This window comes from Pristis pectinata, chromosome 18 (genome assembly GCF_009764475.1).
Source record: "Pristis pectinata isolate sPriPec2 chromosome 18, sPriPec2.1.pri, whole genome shotgun sequence".
In the NCBI taxonomy this organism is placed as follows: Eukaryota; Metazoa; Chordata; class Chondrichthyes; order Rhinopristiformes; family Pristidae; genus Pristis; species Pristis pectinata.
The window spans coordinates 27,379,016-27,406,605 of record NC_067422.1 but is presented as its reverse complement, the minus strand read 5'-3'; the positions used below and the strand labels follow the sequence as shown (position 1 = coordinate 27,406,605).

Below are 27,590 nucleotides of genomic sequence, written 5' to 3'. Positions count from 1 at the left end.
GCAAGTTGTATAAAAGCAGCAAGATATATAAACATAAGAAGATAAACACGTGCAGGCAGAAGGTCACTTGGCCCCTTGAGTCTGCTTTGCTGTTCAGAACGATTATGAATTGTTAAGTCGATTCAGACTTAAAGTTGCCACAGCTTTCTGGGGTAGAGAATTCCAAAGATTCATAACCCTTGAAGAAGAAATTCCTCCTCGTCTCTGTCTTCAGTGGGCAACCCTTTATTTTGAAACACTGTCCCCTATTTTCACTTTCCCCCAAGAGGGAAACATCTTCTTCAGCATCTACCGTGTCAAGGCCCATTAGGAAGTTCTTTTAAACTCCGATGAGTATAGGCCCAACCTGCTTAATCTTTCCTCATGACCCCCCGGGAACCAACCTAATGACCTTTCTCTAACCTGCCTCTAATTCAAGCATATTGCTTCTGGAATAAGTACTGTAGACGTGGTCTAACTGATGGTTTATAGAGTTATAGCGAGACCCCCTGACCTTTATACTCCATCCTCTTTCAATAAAAATGTATTTTTATACATAAATCAGCAAACAGCATTTTTGTATATACAGGCCAATAATGTCATAATATCTTCAAATAAAAAATGGTTTCCTTTATATCAAAACCAGAAGATTAATGTTTTATTTGAGTTTTGTAATTTCTTTATTCCCCTCTATACAACAGTACGCACTCACTTTATGCTCTCATCTGTTTTTCTGCTGTCACTAGTGGCTTTCTGCATAATAATACAGTACAGATGTGCTTACTGTTGAAGTATTGATTAGAAATGTTGATGTATGGTTCCAAGGAGCAGGGAAGAAGTGTACTTTCCATCACTTTATGCCATGTTAGTCAATGATGTATTGGACATAACTTACGTCATTGCATCGTGGGTTCATACACAAACAACACCAATGTGACCAATGTTTTTCAAATGGAACCTCGTAAAGAGAATTTGAATGTGACTTTGTAATGAGTATCTCAGATTTCAGAGAGTGATTAATAGCTCCCATGTATCACTGTTTCCTATGGAAGCTGAAGAGAGAATTAGCTTGGAAAGAATGAGGCTTGAGGGGAAGCATGGAATATATAATGAAGAATGAAGGTATAATTGTTCAAGCATTCATGCATTCCATTAGTTTGAAAGGTTTAACCTTCTGTTTGTGTTAAATATTGCATAGTTTCTGAAATGTGCTGTTTCAATTAAATAACTTCCTTTATATTATAAAATAAAAGTAATTATTGGAACAGCACAATGATATGACTTATATAACTTAAGTTTTAAAAGTTGTTAATTCTCCTTGATTCTAACAATAGATCCTGTTTAAAGTTTCACAGTCCAACAGGTTTAGCACAATAGCTTTCTGTCCTTGCTTTTTTGAACCTATGAATTGTTTACAAGTTTAGGTTCTTGCCCTGGATATCGGTGCTGGTTTTTCTATGCATGCCTGAATATTCCCACATTCATATTGAAGTAGCCCTCCAAGCTACACACCATCCTGGCTTGGAAATATATCACTGTTCCTTCATGATTGCTGCCAAAATCCTGGAACTCCCTAAAAGTATTGTGGGTATACACCCACCTCAAGGACTGCAGGGGTTCAAGAAAGCAGCTCACCGCCACCTTCACAAGGGCAACTAGGGATGGGCAATTAAATGCTGGCTCAGCCTGCGAAGCCCACATCCCTTAAGTGAATAATAAAAAATATTACTGCCCATTGTTGAACTAATGAATGTGCGTCATGGAGACATACTTATAGGATGGGCAAGCTTTTGAAACTGGACCTTACTCTGAAAGTGGATATTTGTGTCTTTTTAAAAGGTACTTTTTCAATTTTCAAGTACTTTATGTGTGAGAATTATTTAAAGACATCAAACTATCCATCCATGCATCTCAGAATATTTAATTGTAATTGTTGCACTTTTTGATCTATAATGTCATGTATTCTGATGCAATAAATTCATCAAGGATACAAATACGGTGTAAGTCTCAATTAAGAGAAATAAAAGGATGCAAAGCTTTAAAGTCTCCATACACTGCCAGGAATGTGCTTTGGGTTGAAAATTTTGCATACAAATTTATAGCCTGCCTAGTGCTTGTATGAATGCAAAAAATTATCATTCTCTTGGGAGACATGGTTGTTTTAATGAGAAGTGCAGTGTTTTGGTATAACTTTTGTTGAAGTTGCGTAAACATACACATACCAGCTTAAGTCACTTTGGCAATTTTGAGGATCTTTAATGCAGTAAACAGGTATTACAGCATTGCTTTCAAGGACAGTCTGTCCTACAGTGTATGAGGAAGCAATATTAAAACAATTTTAACCACCTCTTGTATGTCACTTTTCTTAAATTACATATACTTGACTACATTTTGCCAATGTTAAAAGTTATTTTATTTCTCAAAAGTATTTTTTGGTGGGAATTATTTAAAGGAAACATTGATCATAGTGCATGTTTTATTTTGTTTCTCAGCACCTTTCCAGCCCTTGCCAAACGATGCTTATAGGGTCATGTCCTGGCCTCCTCCAGCCTTGGCTGCAAACACTCATGGTCTTAGAGGACTCCCGGCCAATCAGCAAAGGGGTAAGGATGGAAGTGTTCAGTTTGAAGAGTGAAGCACAACAAATACACAACGAAAGACTTGCATTTATATAACACCTTTCACAACATCCTGACATTCCAAACCCAATGAAGTACTTCTAAAGTGTAGTCACTGTTATAAGTCAAGAATCGCAGCAACCCATTTCCACATGGCAAGCTCCCAAATAATGACCAGGGAATGGGTTACATACAAAAAGATATTCAGAACCCCTGGAATGGTGTAGAACCAGACCCAGGAACAACTTCTTTCCAACTTCTGAACCAATCATTTCTTTCACATCCCCTTCCTGGTGGTGCTGCCGTGTCCTCAAATTCTTAATTCTACCTTTTCCATTATTGTCACTTTAGCATTTCTTTTTGCACTGTTGCAGATTGCACTACTATGCTTTGCACCATTCTGTTTTGTGCTTGTCAGTGTATTTATTATTACCATGTATACTATTTACTCTCTGAGCTTCATATGAGCAAGGAATTTCATTGCACCCTTGTGTATATGGCAATAAACTAATTGATCATTGTAGGGTTAGAGGGATGGTGGTTGATGGGTCCTTCTCTGCTATTCTTTGAAATAGTGCCCTGAGATCTTTTATGTGCACACAAGAAGAGAGATGCAGCTTTGATTTAATATTTCATCTAAAATTCATACTTGCTGCAGTGGAGATCCTCTTCAGTATCGCGTTGGGGTTTGAGCTTAGTTTATGTCTTCAAGTTTCTGGAGTGGGATTTAAACCCTAAACCTTCTTGGAGAGGTGAATGCCATCTTGCAATGTTGTCCTTGCTGATAAAAGAAGCAGCAATTCTGATAGGGAAAACTTAAAATGAAAAGCATAAGTAAAACTCTGGAATTCCTCTCCCAGAACAGAGAAGGCTAAGGGGAGATTTAATAGAGGCATTCAAAATCATACAGAGCTTTGAGGGACTTCAAATGGATGAAATTAGTTTAATTGGCAGAAAGATCAAACAAGATAAAACACATTTATTGCACAGAGGCAAGATGAGGAGATACGTTTTGCCTAAGAGGTTGTTTTGATCTGGAGAGCACTGTCCAATATAGTAATATGGTCAATTTTGGTACTAAATTTTAAAATGAATTAGGTAGCCGCTTGAAGAGAAATGGTGCAAGAACCTGGGGGCAGGGTAGGGAGGTGACACTACAGGTGGATGATTGGGTAGTTATAGGACCACCATGTGCTGACTGGCCTTTGCTGTATTGTTCCATGATTTTGTTCACATCTTCTGCAGGGCTCATTTCAATATGAAGTTGTGGTGCAAAGTGCAGCTGACTATCTTGCTAGTGGGAATAGGGCCAAATGATTTTGACCATTAGGTAACACTTCAAAGCTCACAAACTTTCTCCCTATCTGCTGTTACTGCTGTTACTAAAGTATAAAATCTTGTTAACAGTGCATAACAAGCATGCAACAAATCCTTAGAATCCTTCCTAAACTGAGTGTGGTATTTCAAGAAACTCATGGGGCCTGATAACTAGGGAGCAGAGATTTAAGATGATCAGAGTCAAAACGAAGAAACTTTTTTAAAAGACCAGAGTGGTTAAAAGTTGAAATCTATAGTCTGACAAGGTGCTGGATTGATGTTAAATCATAACCTTTAAAGGGGGATTGGATAACTGTCCAATAGAGAAAATATGGCAAGAAGAAAATGGCCCATTTCTATAAAAATAAAAAAAACTACAGATGCTGGACATCTGAAATAAAAGCAAAAACTGCTGGAAAATCTCAGCAGGTCAGACAGCATCTATGGGAAGAGAAACAGTTAATGTTTGGGGTCTGGGACCCTTCATCACAACTGAGAAAGAGGACTGAACCTGAAATGTTAACTGTTCCCCACTCCATAGATGCTATCTGACCTCTGGTTAAATCCAGCTCAAACACAGCAACCCCAAGAGGAGAAATTAATTGCCAGAAAAACAGTAACTTACTTTGTCAATGGTTTCAATGTTTTAAATTGATCCTTAAAATGTGTTTTATTTAATGTTTTATCCATCAAAACATTAATATTTTTGACAGGTCCCTTGTAAATGTCAAGCAATTACAAATATTAAATAACAATGACAGCAAATGAGCCTGAGGTTGAGAACCCGCTGGCTGTCAGATCATACTGGGAGTGAAGCCTTCTGTATGTGCTGAGCAGGCTCCAGTGTAGCTGTGCTCTCAGTGGAAGATTGCACTCAGTTGACACTGGGGCAAACGGCCAACAATTTTGGGGTCACAGAAAATCTGCTCTATTTTACTCACAAGAAACACCTTGGACATGTTCTTATGCTAAAGGTGCTATTTTAATTCATAATACTTCATGGGCTTGGATGAAATTAAGTTCATTGCAAGTAAGTGCATGTATTGTTTAAGGAAATATTTGCCATAACAATAAATACCTAACTTTTCTGAAGATTGGTCACATGTGGGACAGTCTGTTTGTACCTGAGAAATAAAGGGACATTGTATTAGGGTAGCCAGTATTATTATCCAGTGATGTAAATACATTTCTGAAAATGTTGTTTATGCTTGAAGTACATCCTATGCTTAATGACACCGTATATAAAATGAAGCAAGTATTAATAACTTTCAGAAATATTCCCATGAACCATAAAAAGAAAAAAAAAGCAATTTTTTATTTTAGTTGTACTGAACACAATAGTGCAAGCATTTTGTATTTCAGGCATGATAATGGGTGGCCGATATAACAATGCTCCATGCAGGACTCCTCTTGTCCTCCCATCAGTGCCAGCACCAACTCGAGTTAGATGCCAGGTATGAACAGTATCTTTTAAGCATGCTGCTGAAATATAAAGACGATTTTAATTTTATTCTATTATTGCCACAACATTTATCAACTTGGTCATCTGGAACTACTGTCCTTAAGTGCTCTCAATTGTCTTTGCTTTGAAACTTATTTGTTGATCAATGGTGCAGTGTGGATTTACGTCATTAAAAAAATTACTGTACAATATCGGCTTCCTGTGATGGGACAAATAATTTTTCAGTGCACCAGCAATGATTCAGACTCTAAAGGTGTACGTTTTTTACCCTCATGCCTGGTCGATCATCTGTCATACAAAGGAGAATCACGGTCAAGCACGCTATTAAGACCATCATTGATTGGGGTTTACAGGGGTAATTCCAGCACCACTTAAAATTGTAACTCTGACTTTACTACTTTACCTACAAGTGATAAGTACTACAATTAGTTTGGTATGTTTAGTAGTGTTATTTGAAGATGGTCTGAAGTGCTACAAGGTTAAATAAATTGAAGTGCTGCAGCATCTCCCCTGGCATAACCCTATATTGTAAATCTGCACAGGGCTTTGGAGTGGCGCATAGAAACGTGATAACTGGAAGTGCAACTTTGGAGATAAACAGTGTCTGTAAAGATAGAAGAATTTTAATATGGGGATGTTGTGATGTACTTTGACAAGATTTATCACCTGTAGTCAAATATGTTCAAAAAAGCATTATTTAATGTATGGCAAGCTGGTCTGGAAGGTTAAGTCCCATGGAATCCAGGGAGAGCTAGTTAGGTGGATTCAAAATTAGCTTTGAGGTAGGAAGCAGGGGGCGGTGGTTGAAGGTTGTTTCACGGAATGGAAGCTGGTGACGTGGTGTGCCGCAGGGGTCGGTGTTGGGACCCTTGTCATTCATTATTTTATATAAATGATTTGGATGCGAATGCACAAGGCTCGATCAGTAAGTTTGTGGATGACCAAAATTAGGTGGTGTTATTGATAGTGAAAAAGAATATTGTAGATTACAGGGGATCTTGATCAGTTAGGGAAGTGGGTTAAGGAGTGGCAAATGGATTTCAATACAGGTAAGTGTGAGATGATGTATTTTAGAAAGTCAAACCAGCGTAGGACTTGTACTATGAATGGTAGGGCACTAGGGAGTGTAATGGAACAGAGGGATCTAGTGCATAGTTTGTTGAAAGAGGTATTACAGGTAGACAGGGTGGTGAAAACTGAGTATAGCATGCTGGCCTTTATCAGTCAGGGCACTGAGTATAGCAATTGGGACATTATGCTGCAGTTGTATAAGTTGTACAGTTTTGGTCACCCTGTTATAGGAAAGACATGGTTAAACTGGAAAGAATGCAGAGAAGATTTACGAGGATGTTGCCAGGAGTAAAGGGCCTGAGTTATACGGAGAGGTTGGCCAGGCTAGGTATTTATTCCTTGGAATATAGGAGAATGAGAGGTGACTTTATAGAACTGTTTTAAATTATAAGAGGCATAGATAAGATGGATGGTAGCACACTTCTCCCCAGGGTAGGGGGGTCCAAAACTAGGGGGTATAGGTTTAGGGTGAGAGGAGAAAGATTTAAATGAGACCTGAGGGGCAATTTTTTCACGCAGAGGGTGGTGAGTATATGGAGTGAGCTGCCAGAGGAAGTGGTTGAGACAGGTACAATAGTATCATTTATGAAGCACTTGGATAGGTACATGGAGGGGCAGGGCTTAGAGGGATATGGCCCGAACGGAGGCAATTGGGACTAGCTGGGTGGACAACGTGGTCGGCATGGACTGGTTGGGCCAAAGGGCTTGTATCTGTGCTGTTTGCTCTGTGACTCTCAATGAAAAAAAATCAGTTGCTTTTTTAATGAAGATGCAGTCCCATGCAAAGGGCATTTGCTAAAGGAAAGATCCCAGTAGTGGAGTGGGCTCGTAACCTCAGATTAATATTCCTTTTATTTTCTCACTGTACTTTCACTGTAGCCATCTAGTACATCTGTTAAGGAACAGGAACCTCTCACAGCCACAGTGCTTTCAGGATTCCCCATCCAGGAACAGAAGCAACTCCTGGGTATGTGAAATTTAGTTATTTATGGATTAAGCACAGTAAGTGATGGGGTAGAAAAAAAATCAATTAGACAGAAGCTGTACACCACAAACCTCCATGTCAGTGTTACTGTTGTATTTATTCCCTCACCTCACTAAATGTTACAATATATACACCACCTCTTGCTAAACCCTACAATGTACAACCTCATTGCACTAAAGTTGTGTATATCCCTCCTGACTGTACCCTCGAAACTTGCATGAAACTCTGCATAGTAAAATCTAGTCTATTGATTGTAGAGGGCAATGAGAATATCTCCATCTTCAAGATTGACAGAATCCATCATGGGAATGCCACAGTCAAGAATGAAGCATTTGCAACTGCTGTTCAGCCAGAAGTGCGAAGTATATGATCCATCTTGGCTTACTCCTGTGGTCCTCTTTGTCACTGGGGCTAGGTTTTAACCAATGCAATTTACTCCATGTGATACCAGGAAATATCTGTAGGTACCTGGGGGCAAAGACAATGAGACCAGGCAGCATCACAGCTGTGGTGCTGAAGACTTGAGCTCAAAGGTTAACAATGCCTCCAGCCAAGCTGTTCCAGTATAGTTACAGCATTGAAATGTATCCAACATTAAGAAAAATTACTCGGGTGTGTCCAGTCCATGAAAAGTAAAACAGATTCAATCTGCTGGTGGTACTGTAGACAGTGGCATCAAGCAGCACTTACTCATCAAACCTTCTCACTGATGCTTAGTTTGGATTTTACCAGGACACTTGGTTTCAGTTTTCATTTTAGTTTTTGTCCAAACATGGAGCAAAGGGTCAAATTCTTTTGATGAGGCAAGTCTGACTGTTCTTTATCAAGGCAGCATTTGACTAAATGTAGTTTCAAGAAGCCCTGGTAAAACTGATGTTGATGAGCGTCAGGGAAAAAATTTTACACTGGTTGGAGTTGTACCTTTCATGAGTAAAATGTCTGTAGTTCTTGGAGATCAATTGTCTCAGTCTTTGGACATCATTGCAGAAGTTCAGGAGTTCCTTATCCCATTAACCTAGATCCAACTATCTTCAGCTGCTTCCAAATCTGTATCCTGCTACACTTTATTTTAACACCGTATACCCTTATTCTACACTATGCAAGCTCATTGAACAGTATAAGTCCACCTGTCTCCTGCCGTTATATATGAGAGTGTGTAATCATTTGCAAATCATGTTCTGTTCCATTTGCATCTCCTAAGAAATGAAGCAATCCATGCCTTCGTGCTGCAAGACAACATTCATGCAGATGCTAATAACTCTTAAAGCATAAATGTCAGGCAATAATCATCTCCAGTTATTTATGAGCTAATGGTAACCTTATGTGAAGGATAGAGCAAGTTATCTAGCTCTTTGGACGGGCTAATTTATTTAAGCTAACATCCTTCTCTGTGAATCTATGTTCAGGTGAACGACTTTTCACGTTAATCCAAGTTTTGCATCCTTCCCTGGCGGGAAAGATCACTGGGATGCTGTTGGAGCTGGATAACTTGGAACTGCTGCACTACTTGGAGTGCCCGGATTCTCTCCGCTCAAAGGTAACCCTGGAATGGAGTATTTTTTTAGGATTTAAGGGGTGAAATCCTTTGTACTTAAAATCTGGAATCAGGAAAGTGCTAACAAAATGAAGGAATTGTCAGTGATTTTAGATATAATAAATTAGCAATAATATATGAAATAATCAATTTTGTACTTTAAGACATGGAAATTAATGTATTACAAAGCAAAGGAATACTTGATTTAAAGAAATGAAGAACTGGTAGCCAAGTTAAGAGCAGGTTATAAAGTATGTAATTCTTTATCTTATTTCTAGAGTATTGTACTTCCTGGGGATGACAGGAATAATGATCCCAGGATTCAAGACTAAGTTAGTGAGGCATTTGTAGCCCCATTGTACACAAATGGCACAAAAGTTATAAATATTAGAAGCTGGCCTGTGAACCTACAATAAGTAAACTCTGAAATGTCAACAACTTCAGATTATGCATTATCTTTTCTTGAAGTCTGACAATGTCTGACACCAAACTGTGTTCCCTCTTTGAAAGACTGTTTCACGTTCATGCAGCAGTCACAGATATTACAGGTTCGGTCTGTTGACCGTTTTTCTCAAGACACTTGGGCCTTTTTTTGTACTGTGTCCGGGTCTATGTGTTGTTATTTCTTGATCTGAAGGTGATGTCTTGGCTCAATTCTCTGACTTGTTTTTTCCACATCAGTGATTGTTGGTTCAGTATTCATTTCTGGAATAAATTTGTCATTTATTTTTCCAATATATTATGCAATGTTGCACAGTACTTGAATAGGAGATTTGCTCAATAATGATTTGTGATTAGATTTGAATAAAATTGGAAAACTTGTCTCTTCATAACCAAAAGCATTGAAGCATTTTATAAGACCATAGGAGCAAAGTTAGGCCATTCAGCCCAGTGAGTCTGCTCTACCATTCAATCATGGCTGATTTTATTTTCATCTCCATTCTCCTGCTTTCTCCCTGTAACTCTCAATCTCCTTATCAATCAAGAACGTATCAATCTCTGCCTTAAATACACACAATGACTTGGCCTCCACAGCCTTTTATATTCTAGTCCTCTCAGAATGAATGCTAACATTGCATTTGTCTTCCTTACTATCAGCTCAACCTGCAAGCTAGCCTTAAGGAAATCTTGAACTAGCACTCCCAAGTTCCTTTGCACCTCCGATTTCTGAATTCTCTCCCCATTTAGAGGTATGGATGGACAAAGAAATTTCTTAATGGTTCCATCACATATGCCATTAAAAGTATTCTCAAAAAATCAGGAAAGCAGAAAGTAGCAAATGTTGTTGGACTCGCCAATTGGAATTAGTTTCTGGAATATATATATATCTCATCTTTAATACAATGTATGGAACAAGATCATTCATAACACACACACACAAATAAATATACAGTATATATCATATCAAATATATGTAATGGGAAAAAAATCTGAGAAACAAATCATGATGGCATTATTTGGGATATTCAGTCAAGTTGCAGCATTAAAGACACAAACCATTTAACACCTACTTCTGCATTGGTTGCTATGGTAATTTTGCTGTTATCATACAACAGGTATGCTTAGATATACTTAATGGTGCATAATATGACACGTAAAGAAGATTGACTTTGATAGGCTCAATGCACATTATAATGTTACAAATAAAGTAAATTTGAATAATTAGTTAGGGAGCGGTATTTAGGGTTGATGGGAGCTGGCACTGACTTGTGAACCTTGCAGTGAAACATGCTTCAATGCATTGATTCATGGCGTGCTTTTTTTCCTCTTTAGACCCGATGCCTTTCGGTTATTTTAATGATCACTTTGGTCAATGTTTGTAGTTTATTAGGAAATAAATCGTGAACCACTATTGTAGAGCTGGTGCATTCTGCAGTAAATAAACTCTGGGAGACACCAGGAGCATCAGAATGTGTTGATTCTTTTTGAGGATTAGCAACCATTATCATTTGCACTTGCTTCATTTGTTTGGTGACATAATTACTGTATTCAGATTGTTATATTTACATATGTATTGTTATGGTTAATGTCCTTGTGTGGCAGGTTAAGAGTGAAAATTACATGCATTCAATTGTTGTTTGCTCCCCTTGTTTACCTTCTTTCTGGTCTGTGGTTCTAAATAGGTCAATGAAGCTGTGGTGGTTCTACAGAGGCATCAGGCTCAGAAAGACTTCCTTCAGAAAACAAATATGGTTGCAGCTACCTCTAAACAGAAGAAATAAGAAGGAGCAAGCAGACAGGACTTGCATCATCATTTATAGTAGCACAATTTGTATCAAACAGCTGATGTGTGATTAGTTTACAATAACCTGGGCTAAAGGATGGATGGTCACATTGGTGCTTTGTTGCTGGGACTGAATTTTGAAACCAACATGGGCAGAAATCGGGTAGCTCAGAGGGGCTTTTAGTGAAGTCTGAAGCCAGATGATGTTGGCCAGCACTCCACAAAACAAAAGCTGTCCACAGTCTAGAATTGGTTAGTGCAGAAATCTTAATCATACTGAGAAAAGCTGTAAGGGTGACTGAAAATGGAATTTTTGCCCTGATGCACTAGAGAATGTTTTCTGAGTCCAGTATTCAGGGACATTAATGAGGCTCAGAGAAGGATTTTTAACATCTTCATTTACATCTAGAACACTAAAATAGAATAGTGTGGGAACTTATGAAGAAAACTAAAGTCTCTTGCATTTCTCCATATTGGCAATTATCTCTCCAAGGAATGTACCTTTAAGATGGGACTTTTTAATATATGTGTATATTTTTGAAAACTGTAAGAGATACAATTTATTTTATTTTAAACTGTTGGCTGTGATTGCATCACTGTCCAGTACACACAAGCTTAGGAATTGGTTTAGTGTTATTTTTTATGCACAGACCAGACAACAATCAGTTTAAACCAGTGTAGCCCATGGTTATTTCCAGGTGAAATCACACCCATTTTGAAACTGTTCTAGGCACTTTCGTCTCCGATTCATGTTGATGCACCAGTCAATTTTCCATCATCAGAAGCACACCTAATGTTATTGCTCATAAAATGCCCGTTTTCTCCCTCACCAAGTTGGAGCTCCAAGGTGCAACCTGTGAACTTTATGGACCAGTCTCTGTGCAATTAGGAGCACATCATGTTTTTAACACTATTTAAAGGAGCAGGTATTGGGGAAACCTGACTGGGTAGCTTCAAAAGTCACCAATGACTGCTCAGTCACCACCCATAGTCCACGGAGTTTACAGGGAGCGCTCACTCCAGCATTTAGTCACTGAGGCACTCATTCCATGGGTCTTTCTGTCCTGACACCACTGGTAGCACAGCTAGCAACTTTTCCAGAAGAAAAGTTCGTGGTGGTGTCTCAGAGAGGGTGTGAAGGTTTGTATCTGATCTGTCCATGGAGTAGTCTGCTGAGTGTTTCCAACATTTTCCATTTTTTAATAATGCCTTCCTCTTTTTTACTTTTGATCCCACAACTTACTTTTATTTCTCTTGTTGAATGTCGCTGTGTGATAAGTGGAAATGAAGGGTTAGTTCACTGTACCTCAAAATGGAATTTTGAGTAATCTTCAGCTATTATGGGACCCATGGAATAATAATGCTATTCCTTTTCTATTCCTTTTCTATCCCTAGGTGCTGTACTTGTTAAAAAATAACATTACCTGCACAGGTTCTGAACTGCTTTATCAGTTTGGTATTGTCTGTTCATTACTTCATGGTTCTGAATCTGTTAGCTAATGTTAATTAGAAACATAAATGAACATCTTTTAACTTTGCTACCTCAGCCACAACATTATAACGTCATGATATCTTAACTATTAGTTTTGGCTAAGGTAACATTTTGAGGATATCAGCATTTTCTGGATCACTGCCAGTTCAATTCTCAGCAGCACTGATGTGGGGTGAAGGTAGGAGCTGTAAGGATCCTTCATTTTCTGATCTCCATTTTTTTTACACAAACTTGCCCCTAATTCATTTTTTTTACACAAACTTGCCCCTAATTCATTTAGGGATTTTCCTGTGTCAGGCACCTTATCTACCTTATCTTGTTGCACATCTACAAATGCTTTTTGCTTGAATATCTACATGGCCTAAAAACTCCATGGAGCTGTCATGTAGGTGTCAGTTTCATGAGTTCCAGATAAGCTGGCTCAATCATGCCATTGATTATTCTGGGTGACCAGGATGTGCAAATCAATTATTGACTTGACATTTTACAGTTTTGAATAATAAGCCATCTTTTATTGTCTTTACAAAAGCTTTACAAAAATTGAATAGTTCATCTTTAAAATAAAAAGTTTGATACACATGTATACCATTACTATGTCTCTTGTTTTAATGGATGGGTTATTCTCCTAAAACTAATCAGACCAAATCTTTCTGGTAAAGGGAAGCTTCAGTAGCCATAATGAACCATAAAAGTTTGTGGTAGTGGTGTGGACATACAAAGGACCATTACAAAAGACAGGGGAGATAGTACAGCAAACTTTGTTCATTTAAATGTAAGTTATCTATTGTGGGGTGTTTACATGAATTGTCATTTAATTTGAAATTAAATCTGCATTTTAAAATTTCAAGCTGTTTTTTATTACACTTCACTACTCCCTCGCCTATCGCCAGCTATTCTGAGGATTTTGTCATTGTTGTAAAACTGGTTAATATCCTTCTACTTGGAGAAGTTGAAATGAGCCACCTTCTTGCACAAAAATAAAGTGAGCTGCTGGAGTAACTCAGAGGGTCAGGCAGCATCTGTGGAGGGAAATGGACAGCTGATGTTTTGGGTTGGGACCCCTCGTCTGGACTGTAAGAATAAAGAGGAGATAGCCAGTGTAAAGAGGTGGGTGGGTGGCGGGGGGGGGGGGGGGGGTGGGTTTTGGGCAAGAGCTGGCAAGCAATAGGAGGATTCAGGTGAGGAGTGGTTGGTAGGCAGATAGAGTCAGGTGAGGGAGGGAAGGGTGGAGATACCTACAGATGCCCGAGTTGATAAGGAGCTGCAGATTATGGAATCTGATAAGAAAGGAAGGTGAGGAGAAACCAAATGAGCCATCTTGTATCACTGCAAAGCTTTGGGTAGAGAATTCCAGGATTTTGACCCATTGACGATGGGGGAATGGTAATACATGTTCAAGTTGGATTAGTGCAATTATGTACTAGTCCAACTTGAACATATATTACCATTGTGACTTGGTGGAGAATTCGATGGCTTCGCTTCACCTGGTGTTCTTTCCTGTTGGAGGGTTTAGGAGATGCTGCTGAAGAGCCCCTTGCAACTTGTTTTTGTGCATACCAGTGGAAATGTCAAGTCTAATTATGATATGTCAGAGATAGATGTGGATGGGATACTGCCCAAGTGGACTGATTTGCCTCGAATGATTTCATTATTTTGGAATCTAACTTTGTCTGCACCCATCCAAGTAAGTGGTCTGTGTACCTCATTCTGAGGTGCATTTTAAGGCCAAGGAACTGCACTTTACTTGACTTGTGTCTGTGGTACGTGACAACCTTTCAGGAGTCAGGAAGTGACCCAGTCCTCAAAATCTGACCTGCTCTTACAGTGAGAGCTGTTCCAGTTAAGATTCTGGTCATTAGTGAAATTTGGGGGGTAGGTGCCGATGGTCTCTATTAAAGTAATATCATTGAATGTGATCAGGTTCGCAGTGTACTTGCAGAGTGAAAGATTGTGTTGGAGAATTGACTGTCTCAGCCACAAAACACATGGGTGGGATTGGTACTGAATCCTTTCCTCCAAGAAGGGTTGAAGGAGAGGCCCCTTTGTGAACTGGATTCAAGGATTCTTCCTAACTCCATCCAGTGTTGATGCTCTGTGTGTTTGGTAAAACACCAGCCCATTCTGGAAATTTGTCTTGCCAGCCTTGTACCTGTTGTTTTTGAAAAGTACTTCACCATCTTTTATAGGTCTGTACACTTCATTCTGAGATGCATCTTCAAGGCTGAGGAACTGCACTTTATTAAGTCGCTTCTCACAATAGGGGGAATGGAATTTAATAAAAATAATGAACTCTTGTGATCATTAATAAATAAATACAGGCCTTCTTTTGGCACCATCTTGGTGCAGGTTTGTGCCTTAAGGGGCTATGTAAGGTGCTGCTTCTTACAGGATTTATAAGTCTGTTGATTGTAACTAATTAATGTGGGCATGTGTTCTATATCTCAATGTCACTTAGCGCTGTGCATTTCTTCAAAGCTGATTAGTTTCGCAAAAGGCTACTTGTGACACTTCCACAGTGAAAGGAGTTCTAAACTCCAGGGAGGGATGCTTCTGGAAATTGAATGTCAGGATGGACTCCCACCATCACCTTCTCTCATGCTCATGTGTTCCTGATGGCCTCAGCAAAAGGCTTGATGCAACACAAACATGACAGAGGAGAGAGGGCAGCATTGCCTGCCTTCAGATTTGATCAGGAAGTTTTCCATTTCCCACACATTAATTTGGTCTGCACAATTGATGACGGTGTAGAACAGTTGTATCCAAAAGAATTCCTTCCCCAAAACCCATTTTGGAGAGCACATCCATCACGTATGTACAGTATGTGTCACTCTGTCAAAGGCCCTCTCCTAGTTCTAACTAGGAGGGGACACTTGACTAGGTAAGTATCCAACCCCTGTTCTCCAGACTCCAGAAAAAGGAGGTGAAAATGTACCCAGGGTCTCTTACATTCTGATGGCCACCTTTGAGTGTAACTCCGTAGACCTGTACCTGAAGTCTGTGCACACAAACACTAAATGTTACTCTGTACTGAGGCCCATCCCACTATACAATGTTCTATTCAGTTCTACCATGCTATACCTTCAGCCCCTTGTAGAAATGATGCCACAGCCTTTTCCCGCAAGTCAGTCTGGCAGTGGTCTGTACGGAATTTCCTCAAGGCCTTTCGAGAAAAGGAGACAATGGATCCTGCCAGATGGTTCTTTGAGTCGACTATTGAAGTAATTTAGCAGAATGCCACCAGAACTCTCAAACGAGCACTAAGACCTCACTCGTCTGTTGGACAGAAGGACCCTCCATTTCAGAACCTTTATGCACAGCCTTGTTGAGGTTCATCCCGAGCAGGTGTGCAACACGGCTCTGTGGGCTGTTACTACGGACAAAAATTGAGACAAACATTTGACTGCTGCTGCTGGAAGATTATTAGCTCGGCGAAGAATGGACTTTGGCCTGCCTGAAACCTGTTGGTCTTCCAGTGCACGGAATTATCTGCAACTGAATGCCACAGACTGGTACCTTCCAAGGTGTAGGACCACATGCTGAGAGATGCACTGAAGCTCGGTGCAGCCATCACATGGTCTCTTGGGGAAAGGCCACATTGCAGGGTCCTCCTGCTATTCGATCCTGAGGGACCAGGTCCTGTGAAGAAACCTTTGAAACCTAAAGCTGATGGAATGTTTGGGATTGAAACATTAGACATATTGATATATTGTACATGATGTGCTTGGCACAGTGAATGAAGTTAACATCATGTTCTGTACATATAACTGTATATTTTATGAATAACATATTGGAAGAAAGAACTTAAAAATAAGGACTCTGGAAGTTCCTGCCAAGATGAATGAAATCCAGAAACTGATAGCACGAGCAGAGGAATATCAGCTTCAGCTATCATTGCTGGTCTTTGTGTACTCTGCAGTTGAGTATTTTGCACCAACATGTGTCAGATGTAGCCAAACTAGTCTTAATACAACTCAACACTGCTGTGCATCTCTTTGATCCCAATTTCTTGACTGTCTGAGTTGTCACACCTCGCTCCCCTGTTCTATCACTGCTCCTCAGGAAGTTCAGTGAATTGAACAAAACCAAATGGCATCTCATTCACCAGGTCCTCAATGCCATGCTTGGCCACCTGAGCCACGTGAGCTTTTGGATCCACACAGTTAACCTTTGACATTGCAACTTCAACACTGGTGAAGTCTGGAAAGCTGAATGGAATTCACATGAAATCACAAACAAGCACCTTGTTTTCCTTCTTGCTCACACGAAATGTCTGCGTGGTCTCAAAAACAGAAGACAGTTGAAAGACTTAAACCATCAAATTAAAAGAATTCTTGGCAGGTAGTAGGTGAAAAAAAAGTCCCAGTTTTAGGAGGAGGCCAGTAAATACAGATTGCTCCCCGGAATGATTTATTTTGGATAAATACTAACACATGTTGTAACCACCCATGGTATAAATCAGAGTGCAAGTAGACAGACTGAGCAGAAACTGACAGTTTATAGCCTCATTTTGATCTGGCAATACACTTGGACCAGGCTTATTATTTATATTCAATCAGACCTCAATCCTCTTCAAGTTTTAATTGCACATTGTTCAAATATTAAACCAAATATTATGTAACATAGTTTCTTTTTGGCAGGTCTGGTGGTACTAACCTGTGCAATAACATTCAGCTTTCTTGTACATTGACTTCAGAGCTTGGCTTGACTATTTAGAATCGGCAACTCCACCGGAAAAGCTGGATAGAAATCCACAGTCCTTGTTTACTGCCATATCCTTGATTTATAGATTAAGACATTAAACCCTTTAACAAATTAATTAAAAGTAAATACAGAATTTATTAATATTAAATATTGAAAACATATAAAATTTGTTTCAATGAGTACTGAATCTTTCTGTTGATGGCTTCAAACCAATCACTTTGTATCGGCTCCAGTCCAACGACTTCGTAATTGATCAACTCTTCCACCTCTTGTATCCCGACTACTTTCAGTAAATGTTGCTCTAAATAAACAAATGTTTATTTGCCATTTAGAATGTAGTGATCTTATTTTGTATTTTTTAAACTCTATGGGCTGTCAAGTTCAGGTCTGGTCAGTGGCTGAGAGTTTTTTGCTTGTTTATAGAAAACTGAAAGATGATGAGGAAAGAAGGTGGGTGGAGAAGAAAGAAAAGCATGTATTTATTTATTACCATTCATATCCCTTTCACATTACCCTATGGTCAATTTTGTACTTATGGATTGTAGGTACTGTTGTAGTGTAGGTAAAGCAACAGGCAGTTTCTTCAGAGAAAGCTCCCACTGACTATATAATAACCCAATAATTGTTTTGATGCTGTTAGTTGGGTAACAAACATAGGCCAGGACACCAGTGATAACTTTCCAGCTCTTCTTTGAAACTGCGCAATGGAAACTTTTACAATGACATTAGACAACTGCCAGGATTTAGCATCCAAAAGAGGAAGAAAATAAGTTTCTGTGTCTGCAACAGAGGGCTGTTGACTAATTGGAATAAAAGTCCCCTAGCATTGACTCGGAATTTGTTGGAGTGAGTGGGGATTTGATGGGTTGGCTTGATTTCTTTTCCTCCTCATCCTTTCAATTACATTTTTGTGCTAAACGTTGCTGGAAGTGTAATTTAATAATAGAATTAACAGTATGTGTGGGAGCTCCTAGACATAAGATTCATTGATCTATCTCTCAAAGCCACAAACTATATAGAGAAAGAAAAACAGAAAGAATAGCAAGGAAATTACAATCAAATTATTTACTGAAAGAAAGAAGAGCAGGAAAAGTTTGTATTTTTTTAAAGCCTCTAATATAATTTACTTTCTGCAGGAGTGGGATTATATGCCCTCAGTTATTTTCTTCTGGGACTCCAAGGTTAAGTTTCATCTTGAGTTTAGAAATCGAGTCTTTAACAGCCTTCACATTATGTATCACTTATTTTAAGGTTACAAACGTCAATGACTTGTACGTTCTTGCCAGAAGAGCATCACCAACAACTGGGGATGTCAAGCAGCAAGGAAGCAGTAAGCAGGTATGCCAGGCATCTTCCACATGGTCAAATTACTGCAGAAAAATGCCTGCATCCCCATGAAAACACAGGCAGTCAGTACTGTCACCGTGACCACCACAAGGAATTGTACAGACCTTGACAGTGGCGTTAGTGTAGACATGAGCTGTTAAGTATTTCCATCACGTTTGGTTTATATTTCAGATTTCCAGCATCTGCAGGTTTTTGCTTTTCGTTGAGCAGCTTCCTGCAAGGATAGAGGTGAAATGATCGCCTGGAGGATCTAAATCATCATTGCACCCCTGTTGGTTGCTCAGGAACTGACATGATGAAATAGGGCAGCGTTGCAACACCTGAAACCTGCAAGGGCAGTGAGAGCCAGATGACCCCACAGCCTTTGGTCTGTCCACTGCTTGAGGATGAGGGACACATGCACTAGTTTGGAAGTTTTGCATTGCACCTGTCAATGGAAAATTCTCTGACTGACGAATGGATTCAAAAGGAAATAGAGGAAGACCTGCCCTAATAGCTCCTGAGATTCATTTCTGATTATGGCATAAAAGTCAATGGGGAGGTAAAATTGCTGTAAAAATAAATGGAATCCTGGTTTCTGACCCAGGTACAATCTGACAGAAAATCCAAGAGCAGATTCCTCAGTTTAATTGCTGGGAATTTCCAGCAAGTTTGTGCTCTCCTGCTGGACTCCAAGGTAGAGTGCACACACGAAAATAGGAGCAGGAGCAAGTCACCTGACCTCTCAAGCCTGTCCTGTCATTCGAGATACCCCAGGTCCCAATTTCTCTTCTGCGCCAGTCCTACATAGTTCTCAATTCCCACATCTTTCAAAAATATATCTACCTCTCTTTTAATTATCTCCATTGCTTGAGTCTCTGTAACCCTGTAGTGTAGCAAGTTTCAGAGATTCACTACCCTCTGCAAGAAAAAATCCCATGCAGTTTACAGTGACTTCCCCTTGTAACTATGCCCCTTGTTTGAGTAATTTTTCACTAATGGAACCACCATAACTTCCACCCTGTCATGTCCCTTTGGGATTGTTTATGTTTCACAGTCATCCTTCATTTTTCTAAACTCCGTAAAATACAGATCTTACTTTTATTAGTCATTCATGATAGGACAATCCTTTCATCTCACGAATCAGCCTCATGAACCTCTTTCAGACTGCCTCCAATGCTAGGATATCCTTTCTACATAGACTCCAGATGTGACCACACCAACGCACTGTGTAATTCTAACAATGCTTCTCTAATTTTAAAATTCAACCCTCCAGCAATAAAGGCCGATGTGCAATTTGCATTCTTAATTTCCTGCTGTACCCGCCTGCTAATGTTTTGTGTTTCATGCACAAGAACACTTAGATCCCTCTGCACTCCACTTATTTTTGTGTCATCAGCAACTCGGATGCTGCCTCCTCTTCCAAGTTATCAATATGGTTAATTAATAATCGAGCATCAGGAACTGATCCTTGAGGCACTCCACTTAGCTACGTTTTTCCAGTCTGAGAAAGACCTATTTATTCTGAGACATCTATGTGATAATCAGTCTTCAATCATGTTAACAATTGCCCCCTGATACCATGAGCTCTTGTGCACCAGCATTTTATGTGTTACCTTATCAAATGCTTTCTGGAAATCCAAATGCACTACATCTACAGGTTCCCCTCTATCAATCCTGTCATATTCTCAGAGAACTGTGTCAGACATGATTTTCCTATCATATATCCATGTAGACTTGGATTGGATTTCTCCAACAGCAATCTGTCAGAAGTTCAAAACTTCTGCATTCAACCACACATCCACTGAAGTCTCAGACTTGATGGCGTTAATGTGGGTAAATGCTGGCAGCTCATCACAGGATGGCCAGCCTCCGCCAGCAAACTTTAGGTCAGAAACATCATTTCAAGTTGAATTGCTCGGCTTTAGAAAATAAAGGAATATAATACTGATTCCTGGTTGGCTGCTTCCACCATGGAGAGGTACATATAAGAAAACCCACTTTTAGGATATTGTCAGCTCCAAGAACTTAATTTGCCATAGATTAATTCATATGTCTGGAAAAATCATGGGTTGTAAACCTAAGAGTTCCCAACCAATGTTTCCTTTTCCCATGAAAATCTGTCTGGGAAATTAGCCTGTAAATTTAAAGGAAAAAATGGAGGGATTTGGATTAAAATACAGCACAGGACTTGAAGACCCGGGAATGATACAGCCAGGATGAAGTGAATGATCTGCTTTGTGTTAGTTGCTGCAGTTCCATGTGTTATAACTGCAATGTGGCTGTCATAGACTATCATGCTGTTTATAAGCTCCTCTGGGAATTTTAATGTGCCTTTTCCCTTTGAGATTTTGTAGACCTGGTGTTTAGCTCCAGCCATTACTTTTTATGTTACAGATTTGTTTAATATTTTTATCCTTCTCTTTCTCAGAAGCAGAAATAGTATTCATCAGGCTGGAGATCATACAATGCCTAAAACGCATGATAAGGCAGCATTGGGAGGGGGCCCGAGTCACTTTTGTGTGGGGGCCTTGGGCAGACAAATTCAATCACATAGGAGGATGAAGAACTCAGGTAGGAAAGAATGGGTCGTGCAGCCTTTGTGCTTACAGAGGCCTTTCCTCCACCAGCTCTTCCAATCCAAAGCCAAAGGAGGAAAACAACTGAGCTTCATACCAACTGGGGGAGGGGGAGTGGGAGGTATAGGGTCTTTTCAGCAAATTGGAGTGGGGAAGTTGGCAGAGGGATGATCAGGAGGAATAGGAATAATTAGGCCAGAATGGTGGCGGGGCTGTATTGCTTGGAGTTGAACCTGTAATCAGAAGTTGAAGTTGGGCTAAGAGGGATGGGTGGGATGGTGAGGTGGCAGTGCTGAATTAGATTGCCAAATGGGTTCAGGGTCTGGAATAGCGGGAGGGATTGGCTGGGAAGGCCATCATGGTGGGAATGCGGGCTGGAGACTTTGATGCTGAAGGGGCTTTTGGCAGTGAACTGAGAAAACTAAGAAAGGAACTTACTGGATTCCTCAGCAGACCAGGTAAGCTTACAGTTCTTTTATCCACTGTCAAAAACAATCCTCTTCAGTTAAATCCTGCTTCAGTGTGTCTGGCTCACACCAGATGCAAAAAGGTATTGGACATTATACATGTCCAGTAGCTTCTGTCTATATGTATATAAAAAATACAGAGGACGTGGAATACACGTCCTGATTTGCACTAGTTGCATCCAACTACCATGATTGTTTTTTGATAAAGTTTAAATGCATAACTCACAAAATCATTAAAAGTACGTGATAGGATAGTTGGGCTAACAAACGGTCTGCTGGAGGAACTCAGCGGGTTGGGCAGCATCTGTGGGAGGGAAGGACTGATGCATGGTTTCGACCTGAAATATCGACAATTTGTTTCCTCCCATAGATGCTTCCCGACTCATTGAGTTCCTCCGACAGATTATTTGTTGCTCCAGATTCCAGCATCTGCAGTCTCTTGTGTTTCTTATTCTGGGTTTTGATATGCCAATAACTTTTTCCACTTTGAAACGCATCCATTGTCTTCTTGATACAGCCATTGTTTATCCTCCTCTTTACGTTTATTCCCTTTTTTCCCTTCAGCATTATAAATGATGTATTGTTCTTCATGTTCAATTACGTCGTCCTTCATTGCCACTACCTGTAGGTGGCACAATTGCTCCATGTCGCATTCAAGGTTCGAGTGCAGTCAGCACTCAGCCAACACTGCAGGATTAGTTTAGGTTTAAGATGACAGCTGTCCTGTCACACCACCAGATTTTTTTTACTAGCTATCAGAGCTGCTCTGTCATTAAGTTACCTTTCATGATCGTTACAACCGTATTTACAGTTGTTAGTATCAGGGTTAAAACCTGCTTTTCTTTTTAACTTTAGAAGCAAAAAAGAAAAAGAAAATTGTGGAGCTACATCGTTTGAAAACACAAACAATCTGTTTTATTTGAATCTCTTCTTGGCTCCAGGATTATTCACAATGCAAAGAGCTTTGGAGCAAAATTAATTATTTTACAGGCAAGCCCAACTCCCCACACCATCTTCTTGTTATCTGACCCTGTTTGTTGCCCTACCTTGCAGCATGTTGTATTGCAGCTCTGTTATTGCCAGCTACCACACAACTGCACAAAAGGACATAACAGGCATAATGGTAGTGATTAGCAGTGGTAATGAAAGAGCTGAACTCCAAAGATGTAAACCGTATCAAAGTGCATATCAGGTTTGAATTTAATCCAGTCTCAAAGCTTGGCTGACTCAGTAATTGGCTTTACTCTTTGAGTTTATGAAACCATCTGTTTCTTACCCTGTTCTCCAACAGGATCCTGAAGTCTTGAGTACCCTAACATTAATTTGGCTGCATATGTATTTCATTCATGATTGTAAGTTGTTGGAATTTAAACAAAGTTAGGAATGGAGAACCCCTAGATTGGGACAAGAAATAACCCATGGGGAGGGTGATATAACGTTCTAATGGTTCATGTCAAACTCGAGTTAGTGAGGCTGCCTTGATACTAAAAACAGAACACTGGAAGAACTCAATATCTTCCTGACTCTTGAACTCAATTCCTTGACTAATAACATTGATCAATATCTTTGTGTCTTCTCTAGCCATAGGTGAGGTCCTGGAGGACTGGCGAGTAGATAACGTAGGGAAATAGTGATAATCCTGGAAACTGTAGACCAGTGAGTCTCATGTCAGTGGTAGGGAAGTTACTGGAGAGGATTCTTAGGGATAGGATTTATGAGTAGTTGGAAAACCATGGCCTAATTAGGGACAGTCAGCATGAGCTTTTGCGGGGCAAATCGTGTCTTACTAACTTGATTGAGTTTTTTAAGGAGGTGACGAAGATGATTGATGAAGGTAGAGCTGTGGATGTTGTCTACGTGGATTTTAGTAAGGTGTTTGACAAGGTCCCTCATGGGAAGCTCATCCAGAAGATTAAGATGCATGGGGTCCATGGTAAATTGGCCATTTGGATTCAGAATTCGATTGCCTATAGAAGACAGAGCGTAGTGGTCAATGGGACATATTCTGGCTGGAGGTCCATAACCAATGGTGTTCCACAGGGATCTGTACTAGGACCTCTGCTATTTGTGATATATATAAATGACCTGGATGAAACCATAGATGGGCGAATTAGTAAGTTTGCAGATGATACGAAGATTGGTGGTGTTGTGGATAGTGTAGAAGACTGCCAAAGGATACAGTAGGATATAAATCAGTTGCAGAAATGGATAGAGAAATGGCAGATGGAGTTTAACCCAGCCAAATGTGAAGTGTTGCACTTTAGGAGAGCAAATGTAAAGGGACAGTATACTGTTAATGGCAGGACCCTGAACATTGTTGATGTGCAGAGGGACCTTAGGGTCCAAGTCCATAGCTTCCTGAAAGTGGCTTCACAAGTTGATAGGGTGGTAAAGTGTTGATTATTAGTCAAAGAATTGAGTTCAAGAGCCGGGCAGTTATGTTGCAACTTTATAAAACTCTAGTTAGGCTGCATCTGGAGTATTGTATTCAATTCTGGTTGTCCCATTACAGGAAGGATGTGGAGGCTTTGGAGAGGGTGCAGAAGAGGTTCACAAGGATGCTGCCTGGATTAGAGGGCATGTGCTATAAGGAGAGGTTGAACAAACTTGGGTTGTTTTCTCTGGAGCGGCCGAAGCTGAGGGGAAATCTGATAGAGGTTTATAAGATTATGAGAGGCATAGATAGAGTAGATAGCTGGTATCTTTTTCCCAGGGTTAAAATGTCTAATACCAGAAGGCATGCATTTAAGGTGAGTGGAGGTAAGCTCAAAGGAGATGTGCAGGGCAAGTTTTTTACACAGAGAGTGGTGGGTGCCTGGAATATGCTGCTGGGGGTGGGGGTGGAAGCAAATATGATAGAGGCATTCAAGAGGCTCTTAGATAGGCATGTGAATATGCAGGAAATAGAAGGATATGGACATTGTGTAGGTAGAAGGGATTAGTTCAGTTGGGCATTTGATTACTAATTTAATTAGGTCAGCATAACATTGTGGGCCAAAGGGCCTGTTCCTGTGCTGTGCTGTACTGTTCTATGTTCAATGTTCAGTGGGTTAAGCAGCATCTGTGGACGCAAAACCTTTTGCTTCTGCAGTCTCTTTTGCCTTGAGATTGACTGTGTATGCTCATATTATGGTCCGTCTTTGAAATGTCTTTGTTATGTTTAAAAAAATATACAAAGTCAAATTTAAGGCACTGAAGCTTGTTCCTGTTTGTGGAATTGACGCACAGTTACTCAATGCAAAAGAACAATGCACCTTGTTGTAGCTTCCTGGTGCTGCATTAATGCCACCTGTTTAGCAGCCCCACAGTTCGTACATGATAAATAGGGTGGACAGGTGCTGAATGGAGCAGAGGATGTGTGTGTTGGACAGTTGCCCCCACACCAATGTGTTCATAGATCCACCTCTCTTTACATTGTAACTTTTTTTGTCTTGGCTTTGACATGAATTGTCTTTTTTAGAGATCTGAAGCTGTCAGCATCAGATGTAAAAGACAAACAGCTGGAGGAACTCAGCAGATCAGGAAGCATTTGTGGAGGGAAATAGACAGTTGGTGTTTTGAGTCAAGACCCTTCATCTGGACTGAAGGAGAGACTTTGCTCCAGATTCCAGCAGCTGTATTCTCTTGTGTCTCCTGAGCCAGATGTAAGTTTGCTTCCAACTGGATCTGCTTGACTCCAAGCGAATGTAGATGCTGTGACTTACATTGTTGGTTGGAGAACTTGAAGGATCAGAAGCAAATTCCCCTGGACATAGAAGTGGGCAAGTGACCACTGGTGTCAAGTGGACAGGTCAATTCTTTTTAGGGGAAAAGATGACCACAAAATGATTGGAAAAAGCTTCTCCAGGTTTCCAGTAACTTTCACTGTCACAGGAGTCAATTCTACAATTTCTAAGAAAGAAGGATTAGTTGGACTCTCAGTCATTCAGGAGCCAAGCACAGGGCAGCTCCCAGTGTCAACTTGAACTGGATGTTTTCTTGATAGCTGAAATCTCCCTCGTGTGTTGACTCTGTCTTTTTAAATGGAGACACCTTACATGGTGAATAGAACCAACACATTGAACTGATAACTAAAATCACCTCCTACACAGCGGGCGGCACCTGCTTTATTCAAAGGCATTTTTACCGTTAAGTGATGTTAGAGAAGTATCAGGTTTCCACAAGACCCACAGAGTAATGTCAAGAACAAAGGCAGCCAAACCTAATGAGACGATAAATAAAACAGGAGCAACAACACTCCAACAATTCTCTTTTTTTATGATGTGTATTTATTATACAATAAATCGCTGAGGTGTCTTTTATGTCCTGGCTGCAATCTATTGGACTAAATGCTATTTTGTTTAGGAAAATTACTCTGATTTACTGCTTTAGGAATACCAGACAAGTCTAGAGGTGAGGTACCAGGGTGGGCTGTTCAAACTCATAGGGTCCTTTCAAGTACAAACTCTATAATTGGTGTATAAAATGCAAGAGATTGTGGTGTGGATATAGTTCCACTTTAATGATGGAGTTGTTTTATGTGGTTGTTATATTCTAACAGGTGGTTTTACATCTAACAAAAATTGAAATGGTTCGGAACATGTTGATGTTTTCATTGCTGATTTACTGATGTAAACATTCTAAGAACTTGTTGGCATTTGGCATAAAATCAGAAAGTGGCACTGTGAATATTAGGCACTCTGGTGGATATGAAAACCAGTGTCACAGGCAAAGGCTGAGACCTTTGATTGTTATAAAACTTACCACTAGGTGCAAAATCGCTTCAAAATGGAAAGTCCAATGGTGAAGACCTTTTACTTGGATTGCATTAGATGTCCTCAGCCCTTCCATAGCACAGTGTTAGCTTGTTGATTGCACCTTCTTCAAAAGGTTATCGGTTCAAGTCCTGCTCCAGAGACTTAAGCATGTAATCTCGCGAACTAGAGAGGGAACGCTGCTCTGTCAGGGGAGATGGTAAACTGAGCTCCTTTCAGGTAGTGTAAAAATTCTCATCAATCTTACAAGTTGCTTCATCCCTCCCCATCATTATAACCCCGTGAAGACTGATATTCCTTCAAGATCTCTGGATTCATCCAATTCTACATCCTGGTTAAGTTTTTGTACATCCTGGTTAAGTTTGCTCCATCATTGATGACCACACTTCAGTACCGCAGGCCATAATCAATGGAATTCTCACTCTGGACCTCTCTGCCTCTACATCCTGCTCCTTCTTTAAGTTTTATTTTGTTTAAAAAAAACTCTTTAATAAAATCAGAAAATGCTGGAAACGCTCAGTATGTTAGATAGCGTCTGTGGATAGAGAAACACTGTTTCTGGTCAAAGACCTTCCATTAGAATTGGGAAAAAGAGAAAACAAGTTAAATAAAGGAATATAAAAGCTATAAAATCAAGGTATTTAGAGAGCAAGAACAGAAGTGAAGGAATGTAAAAGTTGTGACCCGTCGAGGTGTAAGGTATGTACAGCAGGTCAGACTATGCTAATCTTGCTTTGTCTGTATTTGAACTAATCAATCTGTCTGCATAACACATGTCCAGTAAATTAGGCTGCACTAATCTTGCTTTCACTGCTTCTCTCTGAATTGGCCAGTCCACTTGTGTAATTAACTTAGTTTTTCTCTCTCCATTAACACAGACTGAATTACTGGGCACGTCCTACAGCTCTGCAACTTTTACATTCCTTTGTTTGTGTTCTCTTTCTCCAACTGCCCTTATTAACCCATTGCAACGCACAAAACTCTAGAGGAACTCAGTGGGGCAGGCAGCATCTATGGAGGGAAATGGACAATCGATGTTTCAGGTCTGCATGACCCTTTGAGCTCTTCCAGCATTTTGTGT

General features: G+C 40.0%; 1 protein-coding gene across 1 annotated transcript in view; it reads left to right on the top strand.

The window, feature by feature from the left end:
- The window catches only part of LOC127579862 (E3 ubiquitin/ISG15 ligase TRIM25-like), a 28,701-nt gene extending 15,025 nt beyond the window's left edge, over positions 1–13,676 (top strand). The window contains exons 8-12 of the mRNA XM_052032869.1: positions 2,472–2,582; positions 5,277–5,368; positions 7,327–7,414; positions 8,839–8,969; positions 11,090–13,676. Of these exons, the coding sequence (XP_051888829.1) occupies positions 2,472–2,582; positions 5,277–5,368; positions 7,327–7,414; positions 8,839–8,969; positions 11,090–11,188 (521 nt within the window). The 3' untranslated portion in view covers positions 11,189–13,676. The remainder of the gene's footprint in view (positions 1–2,471; positions 2,583–5,276; positions 5,369–7,326; positions 7,415–8,838; positions 8,970–11,089) is intronic.
- The last annotated feature ends 13,914 nt before the right edge of the window (positions 13,677–27,590 follow it).